The 25,391-nt window shown below is 37.2% G+C and overlaps 1 protein-coding gene across 4 annotated transcripts; it reads right to left on the bottom strand.

The window, feature by feature from the left end:
- Positions 1-14,581: 14,581 nt before the first annotated feature.
- On the bottom strand, positions 14,582-24,240 carry LOC141504341 (putative speedy protein-like protein 3). Of its 4 annotated transcripts, none has more exons than XM_074209282.1 (10): positions 23,539-24,240; positions 22,362-22,559; positions 21,484-21,542; positions 21,108-21,193; positions 20,295-20,469; positions 19,236-19,362; positions 18,626-18,708; positions 18,125-18,183; positions 16,118-16,350; positions 14,582-15,430 (listed from the first exon to the last, which is right to left on the bottom strand). In XM_074209282.1, exons 1-6 carry the CDS (start codon positions 23,597-23,599, stop codon positions 19,303-19,305), a joined length of 639 nt encoding a protein of 212 aa, XP_074065383.1. In that variant the 5' UTR covers positions 23,600-24,240; the 3' UTR covers positions 14,582-15,430; positions 16,118-16,350; positions 18,125-18,183; positions 18,626-18,708; positions 19,236-19,302. The 4 variants fall into 4 exon arrangements, with proteins under 4 accessions (XP_074065383.1, XP_074065384.1, XP_074065385.1 ...); XM_074209283.1 differs by having other exon boundaries at positions 16,122-16,350; XM_074209284.1 differs by having other exon boundaries at positions 16,118-16,340.
- Positions 24,241-25,391: the final 1,151 nt, after the last annotated feature.

The raw sequence follows: 25,391 nt of genomic DNA, 5'->3' as shown, positions 1-25,391 counted from the left end.
AAATACTGGCATCTATTGAAAGAATCAGTTTGTCTTTATTATATTTAAACCTTAATAGAACTGATTCTTTGGCACCAGCCAGGGTAGAAGTTACCAAGCATTACTAAAATATAGGAGGCAGCTAGGTGGGGCAGTGTTAGAATGCTGGGCCTGAGATCAGAAAGAGCTGGAGTCAAATTCGACCTCAGATACTTAGTAGCTGTGTGACCCTGGGCAAGTCAATTAACCCTGTTTACCTCAATTTTTTTCATCTGTAAAATGAATTGAAATGACTAACAACTCCAGTATCTTTGCCAGGAAAATCTTAACTGGGTTCCTATAGAATTGGACTTGACTGAAAAATGACTGAACAACAATAAGGATTTATTTATGAATTTATATTTGTGAATCAAGAACTGGTGAGGGAATAGAGATCAGCAGAGTACCTTTGGAGAAGGGGAAGGGATGGAGGTAAAACGACCATGAAGCATAGTGTGCAAAGAGACCAGAAGCAGAATTATCTCTGTAGTAGGGGATCATGAATAGGCAGAAGACATGGTGAGAATAATGCATCCTAGTGTAGAGGAAAAATTTTGGAACTAGAGTGGGAGGAAAGGGTCAGGAGCCCTGGGAACCTTTCCTGGAACTGTCATTAGCTATGTGACTTGCTGGGATTCAAACCCAAATCCTTTTAACTCTACATTAGATTTTCTTTTCAGGATACCATACATATATATATATATATATATTTCCTCTGATTTCTTGAAGTTGCCAAGCTCCATTGGGAGCTATACAGGTAATGAATTGAAGACTCAGCCAAGATAGTTTGGACTAGAAACAAATGTCTGTTATTCAGAATAACATGATCCCAAAGTGTAAGAGGAATTAAAGGATACCCTTTCAAGTTGACAACTTGTAGAACTCTTGGCACTAGGGAAAATTATACTTGGGTGAGGCTGGTTAGTCAGCAGGAGCAGGCATGCTGCTCCATAGAACAGCAAGCATCACTTCAATTTTCACTGGGACAAGTCTCGAAATAGAAGTAGGGTGATTATAAAAGCCAACCAAAGTGTTTAGAGGCTCTAAGTCCCTGTTGCATAAACTCATAACCACATTTGACTTTCTTCCTTTCATCTTTATTCCTCTGGCACTTGAAGACAGGGTTCCTGAAGGGATGAGAGACATCAATCGTATCAAACTTCCTTTGTCTTGATGTATCACCTGCTAGTTCTTACTGCCCTCCACCCTGACCTACTTCCTCCCTTAAGTTATCTTTGCTTAAGACAGTCTTTACCTTTTATGATCTTCTATCTAGATGGTATTTCCAGTTTTGGGTTTTACCTGAATGTGAATCTCTTGGTTTTATGAATGATAACTTGGAAGACAATGTATAGAAGACCTCTTAGGGATGTTGTAACAACGCCACTGACAACAAAAACAAACAGTGCTGCCCTTGGGCTTAGGACAAATGAATGTATCCTGAAATTTTGCCATCTCCCTTCTCAGCAGTGACTTCCAGGATTAAGTGTCATGGTTCTGGGACTTGTGCTAAAAGCTGTTGTTCTGTAGAGAGGGGAACAGCTCAATCAAACTAGGTCCCACAATGGTAGGCTCTCTTTAGGGAAATCAATGAATCCTGACACTAGTTGTTTCTGTTCATCAGGTAGAATTCTACTATCTTTTATCAGGCGCAGCTTGCTTATATCAACCACATTCTTTGGGATATAGGCCTAATAGTGTCATTTCTAGGCTAAAGGGGAATGCACAGTTTGACAACCCTTTGGGGATAGTTCTAATTTGTTCTTCAGAATGGTTGAACTAGTTCATAACTCTACCAACAGTGCATCAGTGTTCCAACTTTTCTACATTCCCTTCAGTTTTTGTCATTTTCCTTGTCTTTCATGTTAGCCAATCTGACAGGTGTGAAGTCATATTTCTGAATTCATTTAATTTACATTTCTCTAATAAATAGTTATTTAGAGAATTTTTTCATATGACTATTGATAGCTTTGATTTCTCCTTCTGAAAACTACCTGTTCATATAATTTTATATTCCCAGTTATAAACTGGGAATTTATATAAATTTGGTTTAATTCCCCATGTAGTTGAGAAATGAGATCTTTAACAGAGAAACTTGATATAAATTTTTTTTCTCTGGATTTCTATTTTCCTTTTAATTTTGACTTCATTAGTTTTGCTTGCAAGGAACTTTTAAATTTCATATAATCAAAATGATCTAATTTAGTTCCTAAGCTCTTCTCTCTCCATAGATCTAACAGGTATATTTTCCCATGCCCCCCAATTTACTTTTTATATCACCTATTATGTCAAAATCATTGGTTCATTTTGACTTTTTCTTGGTATAAAGTGTGAGATGTTGTTCTATGTTTAGATTGTTTTCTAGTTCTCCCAACAATTTTTGTCAATTATTGAATTCTTGGATTGTTGGGTTTATCAAACTCAAGATTATTACGAGAATTTATAACTGTGTATTTTGTATCTAATCTATTCCACTGATCTACCACTCTATTTCTTAGTAAATATCATTGTTTTGATGATTGCCACTGAGTAACGTAGTTTGAAATCTATAACTGCTAGACTGCCTTCTTTTACATTTTTTTATTGATTCTTTTGATTTTCTTGACCTTTTATTTTCCAGATGAATTTTGAGATGACTAGTATATTAATAGTAGAATTGTAAATTGATGCCAACTTTTTGGATAGCAATTTGAAAACATACAAAAAGAGCTTAAAACTGACATTTATTTTTTAAAAAAATTTCTGACTCATTGATTCTAATATCACATCATAAGAATGTCATTAAAAGGGAAAAAAGACCTAGATATATTTTTCTCCTCTACTTCAATTAATGAAAAATAATAAAATAATAATAAAAAATAAAAATAATTTCTATGTACAATGATCTGAATACATTTTGTTATATTATACTATAATATAATATTGTTCTCTGAGATATATTGACTACAATTGACTACAAAGATATATTGGTTAAGATACAGCAATATGAATGTGAAATAATTCAGAGTGAAAAAGAGCAAATTCAAGGAGAGAGAGAGAGAGAGAGAGAGAGAGAGAGAGAGAGAGAGAGAGAGAGAGAGAGAATTATAAATTCCCAGATGGAAAACTGGTCTGAAACTTAGAATAACTAGGTTGCCACTTTTTAGAAAGTCAATTTATTTGTTTTTATACAGACTTGTCTGTAATTTTATTAGTATATGGAACTCTCTAGTGAGGAAATTTACCCCTATCAATTCAGATCATCAATTATTTCCTGATTTATAATCCTTGAAAGTTATCTGGGTATCTGAGATTTTAAGTGATTTGTTCATGGCCAGAAATCCTGTGACTTGAATCCAGATATTTCTCCCACTGAAAACTACCCTATACTACTTCCAGTTGAAGTTTAAAATTTTTTTTCAATCAAGATGAAAATATTTTGAAATTTGAAATCTTTGTTGCTAAAGTTTAAGATTAATTTGTCCATATTTGAAAAGAAATTACCATTGCCAGTTATCTTACTTTAATCTCTTCTGGCCCTGATCTTTCTTCTTTGGAAAAGGTGAGAGATGTGACTCCAGAAAATGTGAAAAATTGTTAGAAATAATTGGTTGAGGGGTGGCTAGGTGGCACAGTGGATGGAGCACTGGCCCTGGAGTCAGGAGTACCTGAGTTCAAATCCGGTCTCAGACACTTAACAATTACCTAGCTGTATGGCTTTAGGCAAGCCACTTAACCCCATTGCCTTGCAAAAAACTAAAAAAAAAAAAAAAAAAAGAAATAATTAGTTGTGAGGATATTTTAGTGTTCTTATAGGTAGAAATTCTCATAAGCTGACTTTTCCTGCCAAATTAAACTATTCTGGGAGAGTACAGGTCCTCAGATGCATCACCGGTGATTAGTTTAAAGTCTTCATGAAAACAATGCATTTACTAACACCCTAGAATTCTCCATCTTCTTGGCTTTCTATAATGATAATATTTAATTTTGGGATCACCCATCCCCACTGTTTACTTCCTCCATCTCTCAACTTTCTACACTGCTTTAGAAAGTAGTGAAATTTTACTAGGCAGGATTGGCTACTAATTTATGCCATCTAACCTCATTTGAATCCTCACTGCTCATTTCTTAGGATCTTCCTACCAAATTCCCCCAACAGGCTTTCTAAATATTTCCTGTATTACTCAAGACACCATCCTCCTTCACTACCTTTTATTAGAGAAATTCAAAACCATTCAGTTGTAAGTCTTTCACCTTCAATGTTTCTTTCTCTATATCTCAGAAATTTAAAATTATAGAGTTGAAAGAGAAATCATAAAAGTTATCAATTCTTCATCTTGCACTTAATGATGGAACTTCTACAACACTCCTGAAACATGATCATGCAATCTCTGCTCAAATATTTATAACAGGAAGGAGCTCATTACTTAAATCTGCTTCATTGTTAGACAATTCCTGTTAATATTTTTTTCTTTATGAGGAGTACACAGAGTACTATGTACTCTGCAGTAATATAGGACAAATTTATTTTGTCTTTCCAATGAGAGTCTTCTAATTATTCAAACAAAGAAATCATATCTTATAGACTTACTCCTCCAATTCATTAATCTCAATTACTTTCTAAGCTTCAGTCTCAATTATAAACTCCCAGCTACTCTACTTTCTCATGTGGAAACTATTGGAGAATATATTGCATATATTAGAATCAAGTCAAATGGGAGAATGCTATTGTGTACACAATCTCACTTGCTAGGTATACAGGTAATGAATGATTATATACCTTGGATTCCAAACTATTGACCAAGATGATGTGAGGAGAGACAGGGCACAGTAATAGTTAAAATGTTAGACTGAGAATCAGGAGATTAGAGTTCAAAAAATGCCTCTATAACTATGAGTCAATCATTTAGGTTTTCTTAGCCTTTTATCTATAAAATTGCAGATAGTGGACCAGATGTCTCTGAGGTATCTTTCTCCTTTGTTTTATGTTTCCTAAATCAAAGTTAACCATAGGTAGGTCTCTGGTACTCTATAGCCAGACTTTTTTCCAAGCTACCACACCAGACACATACTTTTATACTGGGGTTGTATATCTAAGTATGCTACTGGTTCATGATATATTATGTTCTCTTTCACTTTCTGACTCACACCTCTATTTTATGCATCAGCACAATGGATATGATCAAACCACTCTCAATTCATGTTCTGTACATTTCAAGGTTCATTCTCTCTCACCATACATGGTCCCCACTCTCAACATATTTTGTCTCAAAAACCCAGGAGCTGGATAACAAATGCTTTCACTAGCATCAAAATTAGAATCATCCTAATATTGTCTTCATAAGCAGAATTTGCTTGTTATGTAGTTTTCAAACCAGGAGCAAAAATGCTGAAAGAGATTCTTTTATTTAGTCCCTCTTCACTAAGCTTCCAAGCAGAAATATACCAGATAAATGGGGACAGAAATAAAGCAATTTGGGGGCTGATCCTGAAGAGCATCTCTTTATATCATTACAACTAGAAAAGCATTGTACTTGTCTTCTCCAAAATGTCAAAGTTGTCATGATATGGATGGCCACTTTTCAAGGGTCATCTGAAGGAAGACTCATCTATATAATATGGGGAAGAACCAGGAGCACAAATCCAATCATTCATTGGGTCCAGATTGTGTCTATAATCTGTGTTCTGAAAATTGTTACCATAGGAGAAGCATAATTATTTAAACTGTGGGGGCAGGAAGGCAGAAACTACTGGTAATAGCTCTAACAAAAATAACAGAATTTCTCTCACTCTGTGGCTGCCTATAATTTTTAATGATTTGATACATAGTTTAGTATTCAAATTTGGTACTTAAAAAAGTGAGCTGATATTATACAGAAAGTTTCCAAGGATAGCATTGCTTTACTCCAAGGCCACATGGGCTCCAGTGATATTAGACATAAATATGAGCTTCGAACAATCAGGAAGAAAAAAGCAGAATTTCACCTAAGGGTAGAATCACCTTTAACAACCAATCTTAGACAAATTGAACAATACAGAGAAAATGAATAATGAACAAATGAAATGCATTTATTAAGAACTGACAATGTGTCAAGAATTATGCCAATCACCAGGGATACAAAACAAAATTGGAGACAATCTCTTGCTTAAGGGATTTACATTTTGAAAGGGGAGACAACATACTGAGGGTTGTTGTGGCTAGTGTGGGATATCTTGGCATCTTAAATCATAAAAGTAATTAGTAGAGCCATAAGGGAATAAACATATGATAGCAATGTTGATTTTTTTTATTTTTTTATTTTTTGCAAGGCAATGGGGTTAAGTGGCTTGCCCAAGGCCACACAGCTAGGTAATTATTAGGTGTCTGAGGCTGGATTTGAACTCAGATACTTCTGACTCCAGGGCCAGTGCTCTATCCATCGCACCACCTAGCCATCCCACAGTGTTGATTTAATTCATTTACAGAACTGGAAAAGGAATGGGGTGGTACAGAGAAAATACATAGTATCAAAGTAATTGTAAGAATTGGTTTGAGTGTAAGATATCAGTAACATGTTGGGGGCGTCTACCTATAGTGGGACATGTGAAGCACTCACCAGTTGGGATAGTAGAACCCCAGGGTACAGGGAAGGAGTTTTGGAACTGCAAAAGTTCATAGAAATGGACATGGAGTTGAAGGTATGACTTCAAAGACCTCTCAGAAAAGATGGATGAAATATAAAAGAAGAAACTTCAAGATCTGTACAAGGTGGTCTGAAACCAAGAGAAGCAATATTATTAGGGGGCTCAATTTTTAAGAAAAATGGCTTCTTCATTTAAGGCAGTGGTTTTTAACCTGAGTGTATGTGCGTGCATGCTTGTGTGTGTGTGTGTGTGTGTGTGTGTGTGTGTGTGTGTTGCATGTGTATGTGTATGTGACAGATACTTTGGCAGTGTGGTGAAAATTAGAGATCTCTTCTCAAAATAATGGTTTTAAATGTATGAAATAAACCAAGTATATTGAAAGTCATCAAAATATTTCCAAAAATATGTTCATAGATCACACAGATTAAGAACACTTGATCTAAATATTCAAGGGTCTAGAGACCCCATGAAGGACTTAAAGGATGAAGGTTTAAAGAGCAGATGATAGAGGAGAAATACATTACAACTGAGGACCAGAGTAGGATTTTTTTTTGAACTTTCATGAGACATAGAAAGAACTGAAAACCCCACCAGATAATATAATAATATATGTATGCTACCTCAAATTAGGGAACTTGATTTTGGTCTATCATCTACTATGGAAATAATTAAAATGAAGCCAGCATCTGGGATAAGAAACATGAAATGAGTCCATGGAAAAAAGTGAGGGTAAAAGGAAATTTTTTGTGATATACAAGTGAGAATTTTTGTGCAAACAAAGCCAATATAGCTAAAATTAGAAGGGAAAATATGAACTGGTTAAAAAATTGTTCCAGCAGTTTCTATGATGGAAGTCTAATTATCAATATATAAGGAACTCTTTAAAATTGATAAGAATAAGAGCTATTCCCCAATGAAGAGAGATGATTAAACGAAATTACGTCAGGTCTCCAAGGAAGACATTCAAATTATCAATGACTCTAATAAAATATCATTAATAATTGGAGAAATACAAATTAATGCAATGCTGAAATTCTACTTACTCCTATCCCCAGATTGGCAAGGTTGACAATTTTTTTTAAATATTAGAGGGACTTTGAGAACAGTCAGATTAATATCCCTTCGGTGGAGATGTGAATCTCTATAGTCATTGCAAGAAACAAATTGAAATGATGCCTCCAAAGTCATTAAACTGTGTCTACTCTTTGACTCAGTGATACAACTTCTAGTCCTATATCTTAAAGAGATCAAAGGAAAAGGATGCATATGGTATATAAGTATTTACCACAACTATTTTTTAGCAAAGAACTGAAAACTAAGGCTATGACCATCATTTGAGGAATGCCTGCATAAATTATGGTATATGAATGTTTTAGACTACTTGAGTAGTAAGAAATAATGGATGGGATAATTTCAGAGAAACCTGAAGATTCACATGGGTGAATTGAGTAGAAGCAGTAGAACAAGTTATACAATAACAGTGTTATTATAAATACAAACAATTTGGAAAGATTTAGGCTCTCTGACCACTGCAATAACCAAACATGATTCTAGAGGACTGATAATACCTTTTGATAGACAAGTGATAAAGTCAGCACAGAATTAAACATGTTTTTTTAGATATAACCAATGTGGAAATTTGTTTTGCATGACTATGCATATTTGTTGCAAGAGTTTTGTTTTTTCTATCTTTTTTTTTAATTAGAGGAGTAATGGGAGGGAGAGAAAATAAGTATTTGTAAATTTAAAAATATGAAAAAAGAGAAAACTAGCTAAGAATGAGCAAAAAATTCTAATTTCCATTTCATTGAGGACTCAACAAAATTAGTATTACAATCTTCTTAGACTATGAAATAAGCACACAATACTTTTGAGAGACATAATGTTTTCTACTGCTACTATCTATAAAGAAATAGACATGTGTTAAGAAAACAACCAAAAGGAGAAGAGAGAGAGAGAGAGAGACAGACAGACAGACAGACAGATAGACAACAAACACTGACAGACAGACAGACAGACAGGATGAGGGGGGAAATGGGAAAGGAGGAAATGGGAATGTAGTAGACTTACAAACAGATTCTAGGTGGGGACAAGGTGGTGTTATTGAACCAAAAACCTGAGGATTAAGGTAGAGAAGAAAAGAAAAAAAGGGGAAACAGCCCAGGACTCAGAAGTGGGTAAATTGGTTTGCTTCATTCTGGTTCACCTCCTCTGAGTGTGTTTTAGTTTATCAGATCTCACTTAAAATATGGCACTTAGTACTGAATAAAATATTCTAGATATGGTATTATTAACCCATAATTTGTCATATAATTTGTAAAATGAATACTAACAGAATTTGTTTTACTACATCTGATTCAGTGTAATCATTATGTTCTCATATTCTTGATCCTGTTTGTATAGATCTAGTCCAGACATTGATTATGAATATGAGAGGGAGAGGGAGATTGACCCACTGAAGCTATTGCAATAATTAGAATAGGTTTTCCATGGAAAATTTGTGGAAAGATGCAAATAAAATTATTTTAAATTTTATTTTAAAATTCCAAACTTAAACAATAAGAAATATGAGTTTTTTCATGTACTCAGAACACAAAAGGAGGAAATTGTCCCTTTGCCTTTGCTTTCTTCCGAATTTCTTTCTGTTTTCTTCTATACCTGTTAAAAATACTTCCATAGCCCTCTTTTGGGGACCTTATTACTGCTAAGCCTCCCTCTGCTCCCACCTTTCCTAATTAAAAGCAAAGGGGAAACATTCCCTCATACAAAATAAATAGTCAAGAAAAAAAATTCCTTTTACTTCTCCCTTTGGAGTCAGGAAATTGGTTTTACTTGTGACTCTTATTTCCCTAGATATCATACTCTCTTTTAACCACTTCTCCCTAATCTTCAGCCTTGCTAGTTTCCCTTTGGAGTTTGATGTAGTTCTATACCAAGTTATGTGTGTATTTTTTTTTTTTTTGCAAAGAAATGGGGTTAAGTGACCTATAAGTAACCTGGTAAAGATCATACTACTAAGTATTAAGTTTCTGAGAATGGATTTGAACTCAGGTCCTGTTGACTCTAGGACTGGTACTCTATCCACTGCGCCACCTAGCTTCCCCATATGGGTATATTTTCAATCCTCTGTTTTATTTAACAACTCTTTCCCTTTGTTTATATACTCTTTATTTCAGGTACTTCTTCCTTATTTTTATGGTAATGAATTCTTTTAACCTTCCCATTTCTTTCTTTTCTTCAGACCCTCATATTAGAACTTAATTACCCCTCAAATCCTATATTTTTCTTATTTAACTCCCTTAATACCATTTGAAGACATTAAGGTTCTAACTGGACATTTATTTCTTCTGCCTCATTAGAATGTTAGCACTACATTATCATATGCCCCCCTTCTAATTGTTCAAATAAATTTACCTTTCTAGGTTTCTATTAACTCTTGTGTTTGCATTTTACACTTTCTGTTCAGCTCTAATCTTTACATCAAAAATACTAGAGGGGCATCTAGGTGATGCAGTGGATAGAGCACCAGCCCTGGAGTCAGGAGTACTTGAGTTCAAATTCAGCCTCAGACACTTAACAATTACCTAGCTGTGTGGCCTTGGGCAAGCCACTTAACCCCATTGCCTTGCAAAAAAAAATACTAGAAAGTAATTTTTTTCCCATTAAAAGTCATTCCCCCCCCCAATAGGAGTATACTAAACCTTGAAAGGTCACATGTTATTTCCCACTAAAATGTAAGCTCTCATTAAGAATAATGATTATATTTTGGCTTTATATCTCCAGCATTTAGCAAAGTGACTAGTTCTAGCAGGGTATTTAATTTATGCTTTTGGAATTAAAGTGAATTTTTTTTTAAATCACAAACTTTATTCTACTGATTCCAAGTACCTCTGGCCTGTTATCTCTTCTCAACTTGACTTCATAGAATCTCTAGCTTCTTTCAAAGCACAGTATTCTAGTTCTCACTTCACTTTGCACCAGTTCATATACATCTTTTCAGGTTTTTCTGAAAATATCTTACTTCATTTCTTATAACACAATAATATTTCAGTACAATCATATACCACACAGCTATTTTTCAGCCATTTTCCAGCCATTTACCAACTGATAGGCATCATCCTTTTTGAGAACAAAGGACCACCACTGCCACCACCAATGATAGCAAAGTACAAGTCAGGCACCATTTTCTCAGTGAGACTTTTCCCTGAACCCTCCAAGTATTAATTATTTTTTTTCTGTTGAAATTGTTCCTTTTCTCTTCTGAAAATGCTTTGCATCACACTTTGTATGTATGTATGTATGTATGTATGTATGAGGGTGGTCAGTAGAGTTCTATCAACTTATTGAACTTATGGAGGCTTCTTATTTCACCCTCTCCTATGAAAAGATGATAATGACTAAGGATTATTTTCACTACTTTCAAGATAAATTTACTGACTCCCACTGTCATGGGATGTACTGTTTTATGAGAATTGTAATTTTATTTAGACCTATAAAAAGGATCTTGCAACTCTTTTAATCCCTTTTTCCTTTTGCTTTTGTGAAAAGCACATGTAACCTGAACCCCAAAGCCCTTTCGTTTAGGACTCTCTCCTCAAAGGTGATCAATGTCACTTGTCCTGCTGAGGGATGGGTTGAGTTGATGATAGATATCTGTTCCTCATTCTCTTCAAACTCTTCAGGATTCTGTCTTTAAGAGAGAAGATGGAAGAAACTGATCTACTCTGTAATGCTGAAGGGGAAAAAAGACTGGGGAAAAAAAGCTGTCATGTAGAACTTTGAACATCTTTATTCTCAGCTTGCTATTCACCTTTGGGTGAGTTCTGTGAGTTCTGTGACTCTATTTATTTAGTTGAGTTGCCTTGTTGCCAGTGGGAGAGCATTTCCACCCTTTATTGTCTGGTATATATTCTCTTATGTATATTTTCTCTGACTTTTGTGTTGCTATTGATTTGAATATATGGGTTTATTTGCTTTGTGAGTTCATCACAGAACTGGTATTTAATGAGAAAAGACTCAAATTTTGGATTGGGATTCTACTTTCTCCAATAATGTATAATGATCACAAGTTTAATTTGAACCTGAACACTATATCCCTTAGACTAGTAATATTTAAGGTAGTTAATAGATATAATTTTAGCTCAGTATTCCTTTTCTCTGAGTATAACAGAGTGTCTAATTTCTGGTCTCTTACTTTCCCAGAAGGAATTAAACTCTCCCTTGGAAAAGAAGTTAAGAGTTGTTACCTGTTTTGGGCTCCCAATTAGTCAAATCAAGTCACATAATAAAACCCTGTGCTACATTTTTTTGGGGGGGAAGCCTTGATACACACAACTAAGTCTAGAATGGAACTGGATCAGGAAGCATTACTAGTTGCCTTAGAGCAGTGACATTCATGTTATTGTCTCTGCCAATAAAGAGAATTCCTGGCCTTAACCTGGTAAAGGTACCTGCAGAAAGCTCTTCAAACACATGACATTTTTGAATAGGGGAACAACATTATCTCAGCATTAGGAGTTACTGAATTCCAGCCTCCTAGAGAAGAAAATTGTGCTAGACTTGGAGCTTGCCTTCTGGGTAACCCCAAATTTGAGAGTTTATGGAACTGCCCTCCTCTTGAGCAAAGGGGAAATTTTATGACAGCTTACCACAAGCTTGTGCTTGTGGTCCCAAGTGTTGGGAGAGTGGTATGAAACCAAAGTCATGACACAGGGGAACAGGGTACCTAGACTTTTTTCTCTGATGTAACCATGAGATTTGGACCATATGATCTTATGGGAAGGAGGAAAAGGTGGCTTTGAACCTTGGGTGTTTTCCTTTTGAAGGTATTTCAAATAAAAGTAAACATGGTGAGTGGGCATGAGGATCTTGTGGAGAATGAGACACACCATAAAGGGAGTTTTGTAAGGATTGTTTATAGGCTTTCTGTAAGTTTTTTTGCATTTAATTTAGAATGGAATAAAGATTGTCCTCATACTCAATACAGGTCTAACTTAGGCTTTCCATTTTGTGTAAGGACGTACAGTGCCAGTCAAATTTTATTCTCCTCAGAGTTTTGATCCTGAGTTTCTGGACTCTAAAGCCATGTGCCTTCCTGAGTATCTTCTTCTACTTCCACCACTGACCTCATCCATTTTCAGATCCATTTTATATTATTTTCAGGTCAGTTGTTTTCAAGTCAAATCAAACTCTTCATGACCCCATTTGGGGTGTTTTGGCAAAGAAGTGGTTTGCCATTTTCTTCTCCAAATAATTTTACAGATGAGGAAACTGAGGCAAACAGTGTTAAGTGACTTGCCTAGGGTTAGAAAGCCAGTAAATGTCTTGAGGATTTGAATTCATGAAGAGGAATCTTCTTGACTCCAGACCCACTCTGCCACCTGCCATTGTACCTTCTTATCCCATTAGAATGTAAACTCCTTGAGGGCCTTCGGTAAGCTCCTCCATTACCTCTTTTGCACCCCTAATACTTGGTACAATGTCTAGTATAGTAAATTATTGAATTTTTATTGCTTATAGTGGTATCCCTGGCATTTAATACAGTACCAAGCAACATAATGGTTAATAAATGTTTTCTTTGTTTTTTTCCTTCCTACCTTCCTTCTTTTTTTTTCTTGTTGCCTTAAGTGAGGAGTTCTTAACCTGGAATCTGCTAACTTCTATTTGGGTAACTTCATTTCAATATACCCAGTTTCTTTTACATTCAGCAATTGTATTTTATTCATTTAAAAACATTATTCTGAGGAAGGTTTTATAGGCTTCACCATACTGCCACAGGGATCCACAATACAAAAAGTTAAGAATTCCTGGCTTTAATATTTATACAGGACTTAGGGATTCCTTGTGCATTCTATTGTAGTTACATTTGGAAGATGGTTTCTTCTGTATTCCTAAAGAAAGTTCCAGAAATATGATGCAATAGAACCCTCTTTTTTCCGTTTAGGTAAACTGTATCTTTTCAAAAGTTTACATTATAAAGAATAAAAACACTAAATATGTAAAAGGATGAGGGGGTGAAGAGTGCCAAAAAATTCTAGGAATCAAGAACTGTTTCATTTGTCTTGTTGTATCCTAAGTTCCTAGCCCAGACCCTTACACATAGTTGACACCTGTGGTTGTTGAATTGAATCAGGAAGAAAATGCTTCTAAAGTATCTATTTGCTAGGAATGATAGGTAATAAAACATAATGTCTGTTTTGTTTGTTTTTCTCTGCCAATCATATATAGATTTTATTTTTATTTGTTTTTCCAACTACATGCAACAGTAGTTTTTGCCAATCTTTTTTTTGCAAGGTTTCGAATTTTACAATTTTTCTTCACCCCACCCCCGCCTGACAGAAGGCAATCTGATATAGGCTCTACATTTATCACCATGCTAAACATAGATCATATTGAACATATTGTGAGAGAAGAATCAGATCCAAATGGAAGAAAGAAAACATTTGAGAAGAAAATAGAGACATAATACATGACCATTTTTAAAAATTGAAGATAATAAGCTTTGGTCTTCATTTAAACTTCATAGTTCCTTCTCTGGATATGGATATTTTCTATTCCAAATCTTTTAAAATTGTCTTCGATTATTGTGCTGTTGAAATGAACAAGTACATCATGGTTGATCATGACCCCCATGTTGTTAGTGTATACAATGTTCTTCTGGTTCTGCTCATTTCACGCAGTAACATTCATGTAAGTCTTCCCGGCTTTTCTGAAATCCCATCCCTCGTGATTTCTTAACGTTCCATTGTATACATATACCATAATTTGTTTAGTCATTCCCCAATTGATGGGCATCCCTCAATTTCCAATTCTTTGCCACTACAAAAAAGAGTTGCTATGAATATTTTTGTACATGTGATATTTTTACCCTTTTTCCATGATCTCTTCAGGAAAAACTCAATATCTGTTTTTTACATTGGCCCTTGAAATAATACTCCATACAAATATTCTTAATTGAAGAGAGAGATTTATTTGCTAGAGACATTTAGGGCAACAATACATAGTATCCATATACATAATCATAAAAGAAACTTTAAGAGATGAGAAACTAGAACTCTAAACATAATTGAGTTTGCTCTAAGGTGGCAGGGAAGGCATGTGCCTAGCTCATATGCAGGACAGAGAACCCAAAAGAGAAACAGGAGGTATTAATTACATCAGGACTGGATGATGGATTATATTCTGGGATATTCCAATTAAAGACTTTCCTGTATGACAGCTGAAGATATTTCCCCACTGTCCTTTCTACATTTGTTATTGCTCATTCCCCTTCCTCCTCTCCTACTAAGTTTGCTCTTTTTCTTCAATTTCTCACTTTCTTCTTCCTCCTGTCCTTTCTCACTTACTCCTTTCCTTCCCCATTTCTCCTTTTCTATTCCTCTTCTTCTCTCTTCCTCTTTATTAGACCCTTCCTCTTTGGTTATCTGCCCCCCCACCCATTTTTGTTTTCCATCTTCCATTTTTACTTGCTCTTTTTCTTAGTTTCTTATTTACAGTCCCATTTGCAAGTTCTGATTTCTTTATTGTTCCTACTTGCATGCTCTTTTCTCTACAGTACCACTATTACTTGTTCTTTCCACAGTAACACCCCCCACCCCAGTTTTGAGAGCTAGTTGATTAGGCCCATTTGAAGGTTCAAGTATACCCTGAGTGCTGATTCATTTTTCCAGGGTTGTCAGACCATAGTCCCTTGAGCCCTGCGACTTTCCTTTCTGAGAGAAGCTGGAGGAATGAACTCATATCTCTGGAGTTACTGTCCTATCAGCTACTGCTGGCGTAGGGTGGGAGAAGGCATTCTGCAGCCGTGGAGCTACAAGGAAAGGATGAGTGAGGCAGAAACTGGAAAAAACCAGATATCTTCCATAGCAAGACAGGATGGGCTCCCTAATGTTCCCTCCAGTTCCCTCCTGTCTTCTTCCCAGCAAATACCCTGCCAGTCACTCTTCTATAGTGGGACAGTATCATCAGACACAGTGGAATTCCTGAGGCAGTGAAAGCCAATGGATGATAATTCTGATCTTCTTTAAACAAATTGAGCATTAGTCCCCTTAGAGCTTTGGTCATTTGGTTGCTTATCCTTTATCAAAAGTTTAACTGTTTATGTAAATCCAATATATGAAAATCTTGATTTACGCAGAAAATAAATTAGATACTAGTGGTAGTGTATATATGTGAATATATATATATATGTGTATGCATGTATGTGTGTAAGGTGTTGATGATTACTTTCTTTTCAAAAGATTTCACAATAGGCCTTCTCTAAAAGGCCAGATCCCTTAATTTACTTAGAATATAGTTAAATTGGGTGGCTAGGTAGTGCACTGGATAGAGCACCGGCCCTGGAGTCAGGAATACCTGAGTTCAAATCCAGCCTCAGACATTTAATAATCACCTAGCTGTGTGGCCTTGGGCAAGTCACTTAACCCCATTGCTTTGCAAAAAAAAAAACATAATTAAGAATATAGTTAAATTTATAAAAAAAAATTGATGGACACACCTACTTTGTAAAGTGAAGTATATCCAGACTGGGTTAGTTCCACCCCCATTCTCCAACATCTCGTCAGCCTCACACCTCAGGAACTGTTGCTCACTGCAGGCTGAATTTTCTTCCTTTGGGATTCTTTCCCTTTGGACTTCTAACTCTTCCTTTGTGCTCTTCTTTTTTTCTTGCTGCTACTGGCCAGGCCAAGCTCCCACAGAGAATCTGCATTCTTTCAGCACTACAAGGACCTCAGACAGAGAGAGCATAGGCACTTGAATTTGAAGACCCCTCAGAAGTAGGTTTTTCCTTGGTCCATCCTCCATTTCACCTTTATTTCTGCCCTCTCTTTTTCCTCTTCCTTCTTTTTTCTTTTCTGCCTGCCTTCCTTCCTTCCTTCCTTCCTTCCTTCCTTCCTTCCTTCCTTCCTTCCTTCCTTCCTTCCTTCCTTCCTTTCTTCCTTCCTTCCTTCCTCTTCCCCAAGGAACCTTTGAATTTTTTCTAGCTTCACTGGCTTATTCCAGGGGGCTTTTCTCTGTTTTCGGTTCCATCATCTGGAGTTTTTTAGTTCCATATTCCTTCCTGGGATCACATCAATTTGCCAAACCTTTGTTAAGAACCCACTGTGGGCAGAGAATTGTACTAGGAACCAGAGGGAGATGCAAAGTTCAGAAAAAACAGTCCTTGCTGTTATGGATGTTCCGATCTAGTTACCCCTACCATGTATTTTCCCCTAATGTCCTCAGTAGTTTGATATGAGGTTTCTTTCCCTTTCTCTAGGCCTATTTTCTTATTTGGTTCTGCCTAGCTCCAGTGTCCTATGAGAAGATAAAACAACTTTTAAGTTTTTTTGATTGACTTCTCTGTATCTTTCTTTAGGTCAAATGGGTAACCTTCACCTGGTAGGGTGAGAAAATTCCAATGATGCCAAGCCACTAGGGAGTTTCCAATTGATTAATAATTCTACTGTCTATTTCCTTTCTTTTCTCCCAAAGTCTTTCTTTCTGCCTAACTTCTGGTTCTCCCAGATTGCAAATTAACTACAGAAGACCATGAGAAAATTCATTCCTACACTTCATAAGGTCAGTCTGTCTTCTGGGACTTGTTACTTCTTGCAATTTATTCATCTAGTTCATGATCATGAAGACAGTTCAATAGCATTTCCCAATTCTTTCCAGTGTTTAGTTCCTCCAGGCTCTTTTCTATGCCCTATTCTTGAGATAATTTCCAGGATTTGCCTCCATCTGACTGGTTTCCCTTCCAAGGGAGTAGTCTGCAAACTCGATGTGTCTAGCACAATGTAAATTTCCATGTATATATATGTTTAATATGTTATTTACTTTTGTGCACATGTGTCTTATTCCTCCATTTATACTGTTTGTCCATCTAGGGCAAGGACCCTGGTTTTTTGTGCCAAGTACAATTCCTTCTATTCACTGGTGTTCAATAGTAACCTTTTCTAGTAGTATGTAAGCTCCTCACAGGCAGGAACTAGCTTAATTTTTTAACATACCCCCAAATCCTACATAAAACCTGGAACACAATAAATGTCTATTAAATGCTTGTTGAATTGATTTAAAAATTCACTTGGTAAAGGGGAGGCACGAAGTAAAGATCAAATAACAAGGGAAAGGCAAGTCTTTTCTTTTTTGGATAAGAGAAGCCTACATATTTACTAATTTTAAGTTCATTGAGGGAAGAGAATGTACCTGTTCTAAACTTTGTATGTCTCCCAAGACCTAGTATGGTTAATGTTTAGTATTGATATTTACTTATCTTCCCTGCTATCCTAAGACTGACTTCCCTCTGGCCAGGTCTCTTCATTTCTTCATGTAAACAACTCTTCCTCTACATATATACTGTAATTCTGTGGTGCTTTCTCTTGCTTTGCATATTAATTAATTTTCCTTTTCTCCCTCAATTCCACCCCTTCTTCCTCTTTGTCCTTCCCAGAATTCCCATCCCCTCTGCTTGGTTCTCTTTTAGTAAGCCATACACTTTGTTCTAAGACATTTAATCATCTACCTGCTTTTGATGGAGCACTTCTTTTGGTAGGCTCTCTCCATTATGATCTCTCTTGGTTTCTGTTATAAATGAAGATTTGAACAGAGTCATCTACTTATTTGACCTTGTACTTCTTCCAGACCAGGCATACTTCAGGAAGTCTGACTCATTCCCTTTAACTCTATTCATCAGTATAAATTCAACAGTTTTAGTTGAATTTCTACCTCTAAGAATCTCACACACCTTTTTTCTTTCTCCTTCTCCCCCTCCCCCACCATATCCCACTCTTAGTTGCAGGGTCCATAGGTGGTCATCTAGAACATCCTTTGCTTAGGGAGAAAATCTTTCCAAGAAACATTTTCAATGCTTCTCAATCTCTATAATTATATGATAGGGAAATATAGGATGATTATTACATTTTGAATGTATATATATGCATATATGTGTATAGTTATTTCTTCCCTCACTTCCAAAATGTATAGTGACATTGTTTCCAGATGCAAAGAACAAATGATAGATTACCAGCATTCCAGACTTTACCAGACTTTCTGGCTGTTTGAGTTTGAGCAGCTGATACACCTTTCTGGGTCTCAGTTTCCTCACCCCTAATAACAATAATAACACCATTAATAACAATAATATCTTGCATGTATGCATCACTTTAAAGTTTACTGAATATGTCGCCTATAATATCTCATTTGATGTGGGAGTGTAAGATTAGAGGGTTTTCATGGCCCCTTTCAGTTAAATTCTGTGACTTTTGACCTTAGGTAGGTATTACTTTGAATAGCTTTCAGTTACATTGTAACATTTTAATTGAGGTGAGAGAGATAAATATTTAGTACCTACAATATATGTCAGACATTAAAATAAGCAATATCCTCATTTTATAATTTAGAAAACAGACAAACAAAAGTTAAATAATCTGCTCGGTGCTACCTAGCTACTTAGGGTCTGAGGTCAGATTTGAACTTCCTAACTCCAGGTTCAGTACTCTATCTATTGCACTACATGCAGAGTTAGAATTCTTAAAGCTGTTGCTCCTCTATCCCTGCCCCAGGTCCGTTGTAGTTAAGGAATATCTCAAGGACTTTGGAGAGCAGGAGATGCTCCTGGTTTGGCCCACACTCACCTAGAGATCCCTGATCTTTGCTCTTGGAACTTCTGCCTCCCTGACCTAGACATTCCACACTGGGAACCTAGGGGAGGTAATGCCGTTCTCGGGTCCAAACCCAGTGAAGAGGATTCTGGGCCTGGATCTGAAAGGTAAACAAGGGAGGTTAATGGACCCCTTTCCTCCTTGGACTAGACTATTTGTGGGGAATGGAAGGTTCTAAGAAAAGTATAAACTCCCCTGGTCCCTTAGCCATAGCAACTTAGCTATTGTTCTCAGTCAGTGTCAACCAGATGTCCTGGTTAGGTGCTTGATCATGCAAGGGAGGAGGAGGGAGAAAGTCCTTTAACTGTTAGAAGATAAGGGATTGCTTGGTTTTGTTACTGTCAGGGCTTTCTTTTGTCCTTGCTTCCTCCACCTCATTCCCCCAACTCCATCTGCCCTCATATCTCTACAAGTAAAATGGTAACCCAGTTCCTTTGTCATTGAATATTGACTTTTATAGACTCAGGGTAGGCAACAAGGTAAGGAATTCAGTTCTTCCTTTGCCCATAGATTCCATTTAGGCAATAGAAAGAAAGGAGAAAGGCATGGGGTGGGGAAAAGCTTTCTTTTTTGGACATCGGAAGAGTTTTACATAAGAGTTTTAAGTAGACCTTCAATTTTTTAAAAATTTCTCTTTCCTTTTTTCTGTTTTTCTTTATTTCTTTCTTTATTATTTTCTCTCTCTTTTGCAGCAAGAGATTTGTTATCAAGAAATTATTAAGCATCTCTTATGAATAATGAACTATCCTGGGTGCTGGGAATCCACAACTGGAAAAACAAATCTCTGCCCTTAAAGTGCTTACATTTCTATTGGAAACATGGTATAGAATATTGTACACAAAGAACAGATAGAGACCCAGTTCAGTGGTAATGCAGAATGCATAAAGTCTAATGTACACTATTGTGAGGTCCAGCACATTTTTTCCTCCCCTTTCCTCCCTGCTCTTTTGAAATGTACTGACAGAAATCAATGTACTCAGCTAATTTGTCCGATTCCTGATCGCTTTCTCCCACGGCCCCATACCAACTGACCTCTTCACATATCTCTGGGGTGACCCAGGCTCTACCACCCATTGCATGGAAGAATTCTGCTTGTAGCCTCAGGAATTCCTTATAGAGGATGGGCCAGTCTTCCTTTCCAAGCACAAAAGGGAAAATGCTCCACTTAGACACAGGGTTGTCTTCCTCCATGTCACAGGCAATATAGCTGTCATAGAGAAATGGAAGTGTTCATCTAGGTTCCTCCCCAATAGCACCTCTAATCCTCAAACTGTGTGAAAGGGATAGATAGAAAAGGAAACGACTGGAGGGGAACTTTTGAGTTTCCCCTGATTTCCTTGAGTATTAATTTGTTTACAAATCAGGATAATGGTGATGGGATGTAGTAGATTTCTAAGGACTGGCTGGGATACAGAGAGACAATAGGAAAGAATCTGAGATACTGAAGATGTGGTGGTGATCTCCTTCTATTACCATTTCAGCATCTGATTTCTGTCTATTCTCCAGAGAATTTTCCTTTTCATTTTAGCCTCTAAGAGTCAGCTTGTGAGTATTTAGCAGGTGAGGGGAGTAGGGATGAAACCTGGCTGCTTTGTTAATTATATTCCTAAAGGGTGGTTTCCTTAATTGTATGTTAATTTACGTTTCCTGTCCTATCATCCATGAGTAGGAGCACAAGTGGAACCACCAAGGAGAAGACTATATTGGGAATTCATCAGAGCATCTAATGTGGAAGAGATGGATAGTGCTAAAGATTAGTGAGGTCTCCAGGGAATGCAGATTTTCTCAGTGAAGGAAAAGCAACAAAGTTTTTTCTTTAGGGTTTGGGGATGGGGTGGTACTCACAGGGCCAGGAAGAAGTGGATCCTATTATAGCAGTCTCCTGGAAGTCCCACTCGACCAAAATATTCAACCACCATAGAGAGTAGATACTATCCAGAACAGAGAGAGTTATGTTAAAAAAACAAAAGAATAGGGAAAAGGAAGAAGGATAGAGAACTGAGTCACTGAGCTCAGTTGGTGGAATAAAAATGTAGAGCCTGTATTTCCCACATCATGGTCCCCATTCCCTGGAGTCTTCCTGCCCAATTTTCTCCTTTCTCCTATCTTAATAAAAGAAATTTTCACTGGTTTTGCTTTGATATAGGGAGAAAATCTTAAGTTGTCACACACACTCACCAAAGTTTTTTTGCAGGTCCCTCCCTTTGGGAATTTTCCATACCTTATCAGATACTCTTAGGAAAACATCAGCCTTCAAGAAACTCTGGATGACAGGATCCTCTGTAGAGGGAGTGAATGGATCAGAGGTATGGGGTGATTTAACTGGGAAGACTAAGCCCAGTTTGTGGAAGGAGAACTTTACTCCCAAAGAAATCTCAGGAAGGAAGAGAAGCTGAAAGTTCTGCCACATTTCCTTCTTTGGTCAGAAATAGGGTCTAAGAAAGGAAGTTTTTTTTCTATTACAAAGTGGTATAATGTGGGAGGGAATACTTCAGCAAAACTTAAAAGTGGAGACTGGGATTCTGTTACCTCCTAGCTCTGTGACCTTTGGTAAGTCACAAACACCTTATAAGATATCCTGACTCAATATATTCCCCCTAGATTATTTCCTATTTATTTTTACTATTTAATGAATATGTCAATGTATAGTTTCAAATGATGGCTCTGCTGCCTCATGACCCAGTGGATAAGATGATTAGATGATTAGAACACTTTGTTCTTTTCTAGGATTCTGTGAAGTGAAACCAATTGTTTTTGTACTTGCCCACACCTAGATGCTTTTTGATAGCATTTGAATGGGAATATGGAAAAAGGGATTTGGATGACATGTAAACTGGTCAAGTATAATTTGTTTTACCTTGAAAGAACTCATTAGAGGTTAAGTGGTGAGCAGAGGCCCATTTCACTTGAAACCACTATAATGGGGAGGAAAGAAGAGTCTACAGCACAATGGAAGGGAACCCAAGGATCTTCCCCCTACCTCAACTGAGTTTTGAAAGCCACTAGGATGTAATTCCCAGTAGCTAGATTGGAGCAACTGATCATTTTTCTATGGAACCTCCCTATGGAAAATCCCCAAAGTCTGCTCAGGCCACACACCAAGAAGTCTGTAGAAGGCTTCCTGATCCTCGGGGCGGAAATTGGCTCTCCTTCTCTTCTTCATGTAGAGCTTGGTTCCTTCCAAACTAGTGACAGCCCACATGCCCCTCTTCAGATCCCTCTTCCTCAAGGCCTTCAGTTTAGGAATATACCCTGGGGAGGTGGATGTGGAGGCCAAAGGGCTGCTGTCCTGTGGGGCTGTAGGAATAGAGATCCCACATGAACAGGGAAGAGACCAACCTGGCTCATTGTCTCTCTCTTCCCCCTCCCCCCACCTGTCCAGTTCACCCTTCTGACCCTGAGCCTACCAGGACACCTGGCAACTGCAGGAAGAGATGGTGGCCACACCTGGGCTCTCATTGACAGCTAATGTAAGGAAGTAGAGGGAATGAGTGACTCCATTAACTTGCTGCCTTGGTATGAATATTTCAGTAGGTTTGTGATCTCATTGGTGTAGGCACTCCATCAGTACAGATCACAATCTATCCATGTGTAATTCTTGACCACACCCTCCCACAAATCTTTCATAGAAGATCTGACTAATATGATGAAGGCCTTGCTCTGGATATTTCACTATTTTATGGATATCTATTCATCAATATTTGTGCTGTTCGCCTCTTTCTTCAACACTCTTGCTACATGACCAGTTCTTGCTTTTCTGATTATATATGTCCTTGATGACATCATTTATGTAACTTCCTGTGTGCAAGACACAGTTGGTAGGTTGTAGGTGCCATAGCCTAATTATACCCACCCCGAGTCTTTGTTTAGAACTTCATCTGAATGTGGCACTGAATGGAGGTTAGTTTAAAGGAAAGAATGCAGCATAGTATATTAACAGAGTGACCTTTACACCATACAGTGGTTGTTCCTTAGTCTCTTCTCTTATTTTTTGCAGGACATGTTGAGTTCATCCTAGGAGCACAATGAAAGCTTCTGCTCTTTCTTCTCTTTCCTCCCCCACTATTTGGCCCCCAATTCATATATCCTTTCCCAGGATCTCATAGCAGAATTCTGTTCTATTATGGGGCATAAAAATCTCTGAAAAATTTGTTTTCTCTCCTTAGTCTAATTTATACCATCTCCTTTTTTAACCCTCTTCCTTTCCCTTCTCAATTTGCCTTTTGGACATTGAAATGCTTCCCTTCACAATTTCACCTGACTCCAATTCACTTACCTGAAGTTTTCAGAGCAGGTCCTGTGTTGATCCCCACCTTGGGGATCCTTACAGAGAACATGGTTTGGGGACAAATGAATCAGAGTGTTACAGGGATAGTCCAGTTTTTAAACCTGGTGGCTGCCTCCAGATCTCTGAACCAATCGATACCTCTCAATAGTGATTTCTCTCTCACCAAACAACTAACATCACCACGGAGCACTGACCAGATAAGTGTTTAGGTCCAAACAACTTTGAAAGTTCCGAGGCAGGAGGCCCCTGATGACATCAGACCATTCCACCAGAGAACATCCCCTTGGTTGGAAAGGACAGACAGGCAAGAAAACATTAAGAGGTATGAAGGGAATGCTGACTGGTGGTATGACCTATATTCTTGAAAGTACCACATCCTGTACTAAGAATGACTTCTATTTGGATTTTACCTTTATCTCTAATTGCTTTCACACCAATAACCTCATTTTCTCATAATACTCCTGAGAGATGAAGAAGGCATCTGCAATTTTCTTTTTTCAGAGAAGGAAGGAATGAGGTTCATTGATTTACTTAAAGCTACATTGTAGGGAAGCCCAGTTTGCCTTACTCCAAGTATAAAGCTTCGACTGCCAGGCCCTCTACTTCTTCTGTACTATGGCAATGAACAAGCTTTCTCTACTTCTATCTAGTATATAGAACCTTTCATTGTTTGACCCAACTGATCTTTCCAGAATTATTTCATATTACTCCCCCATGCATCTTACTATATTTTCCCTTCACTATGCTAAAATGGTGAACAAACTCTGGTTTTTCTCTTAGCAGTATGATTTCTTTGAAGATCTTCTTGCTGCCTCTCATAGAGGACATTCCATTTCCTGCCTCTGAGGTCGTACAAGCTATCTCTTGTGCTTGGACTGCTCACCTTCTTCACCTCTTGAAATCCTTTCCATTTAAAGACCAAGTGTCATTTCCTTTACAAGGATTTCCTGATCTCCCCAATTTTTAGCAGTCCCTTCATTACTTTGTATTTACTTTTTTATAGATCTTATACTTAGCTGTGTGTATGTTTTTTCTCTCAGTAGAATGTCAACTCTCTAAGGGAAGACACTGTTTTTGTATCCCTGATGTGTATCACAGCATCTGAAAGGGCAGAAGTTTTTAATAAATGTTAATAGATGCTTGTTGAATTGAATTGAATTCTTATGTACCTGTCCCAACTCTGACCTTGAAATGCTTTGACATGTGAGACAAAAACTGTGGTAGAATAGGGCACATGTACAACCTATCTTTGGTCAGAGACAAAGGATGGAGAGCCAGAGAGTAAGCTACATAGAGAACATTTCCTATTAAAAATGAAACAGAACTGAATCACCCTTTGCCACCCTCCCCAAACATTAAATGTATAATGGTATGAGACCTATGGATAGAAAACTGAAATTTGAGCAGCTATGGGGTAATGGAACTATGGAGAGGGAGGTGTTGATGAAACAGGAATATTTATCAAAATCCTACTGATACCACAACTTGGCCTACTCTGAATTTTTAAAGGTAAATACTGTTTAAAAAGAGCTAGAGAATCTTCTCACTCTTCCACTATTCCTCTAATCAACTTTTCCTCTCCCACTGATGGCTTGTGAGCTGCTTCTCTTCCTCCCTCCACAAAAAATATAGTACAAAGAATATAGAAAAATGGGAGAGGAAATACTCTAGTAAGCTGAAGACATCATATTGTTCTAGAGAAACATTTTTGAGTTCCAAGGAACTGAATGGAGCCTTGCTGCCTTGCAGCACACTCTCTTATCATTTTTACCTTTTAGAATCTTCAGTTTCAGGGAGGCTAGGTGATGTAGTGGATAGAGCACCTGCCCTGGAGTCAGGAA

Source organism: Macrotis lagotis, chromosome 1, assembly GCF_037893015.1.
Source record: "Macrotis lagotis isolate mMagLag1 chromosome 1, bilby.v1.9.chrom.fasta, whole genome shotgun sequence".
Lineage (NCBI taxonomy): Eukaryota > Metazoa > Chordata > Mammalia > Peramelemorphia > Peramelidae > Macrotis > Macrotis lagotis.
The sequence above is the reverse complement of the archived record's forward strand: the minus strand, read 5'-3'. Positions and strand labels throughout refer to the sequence as shown.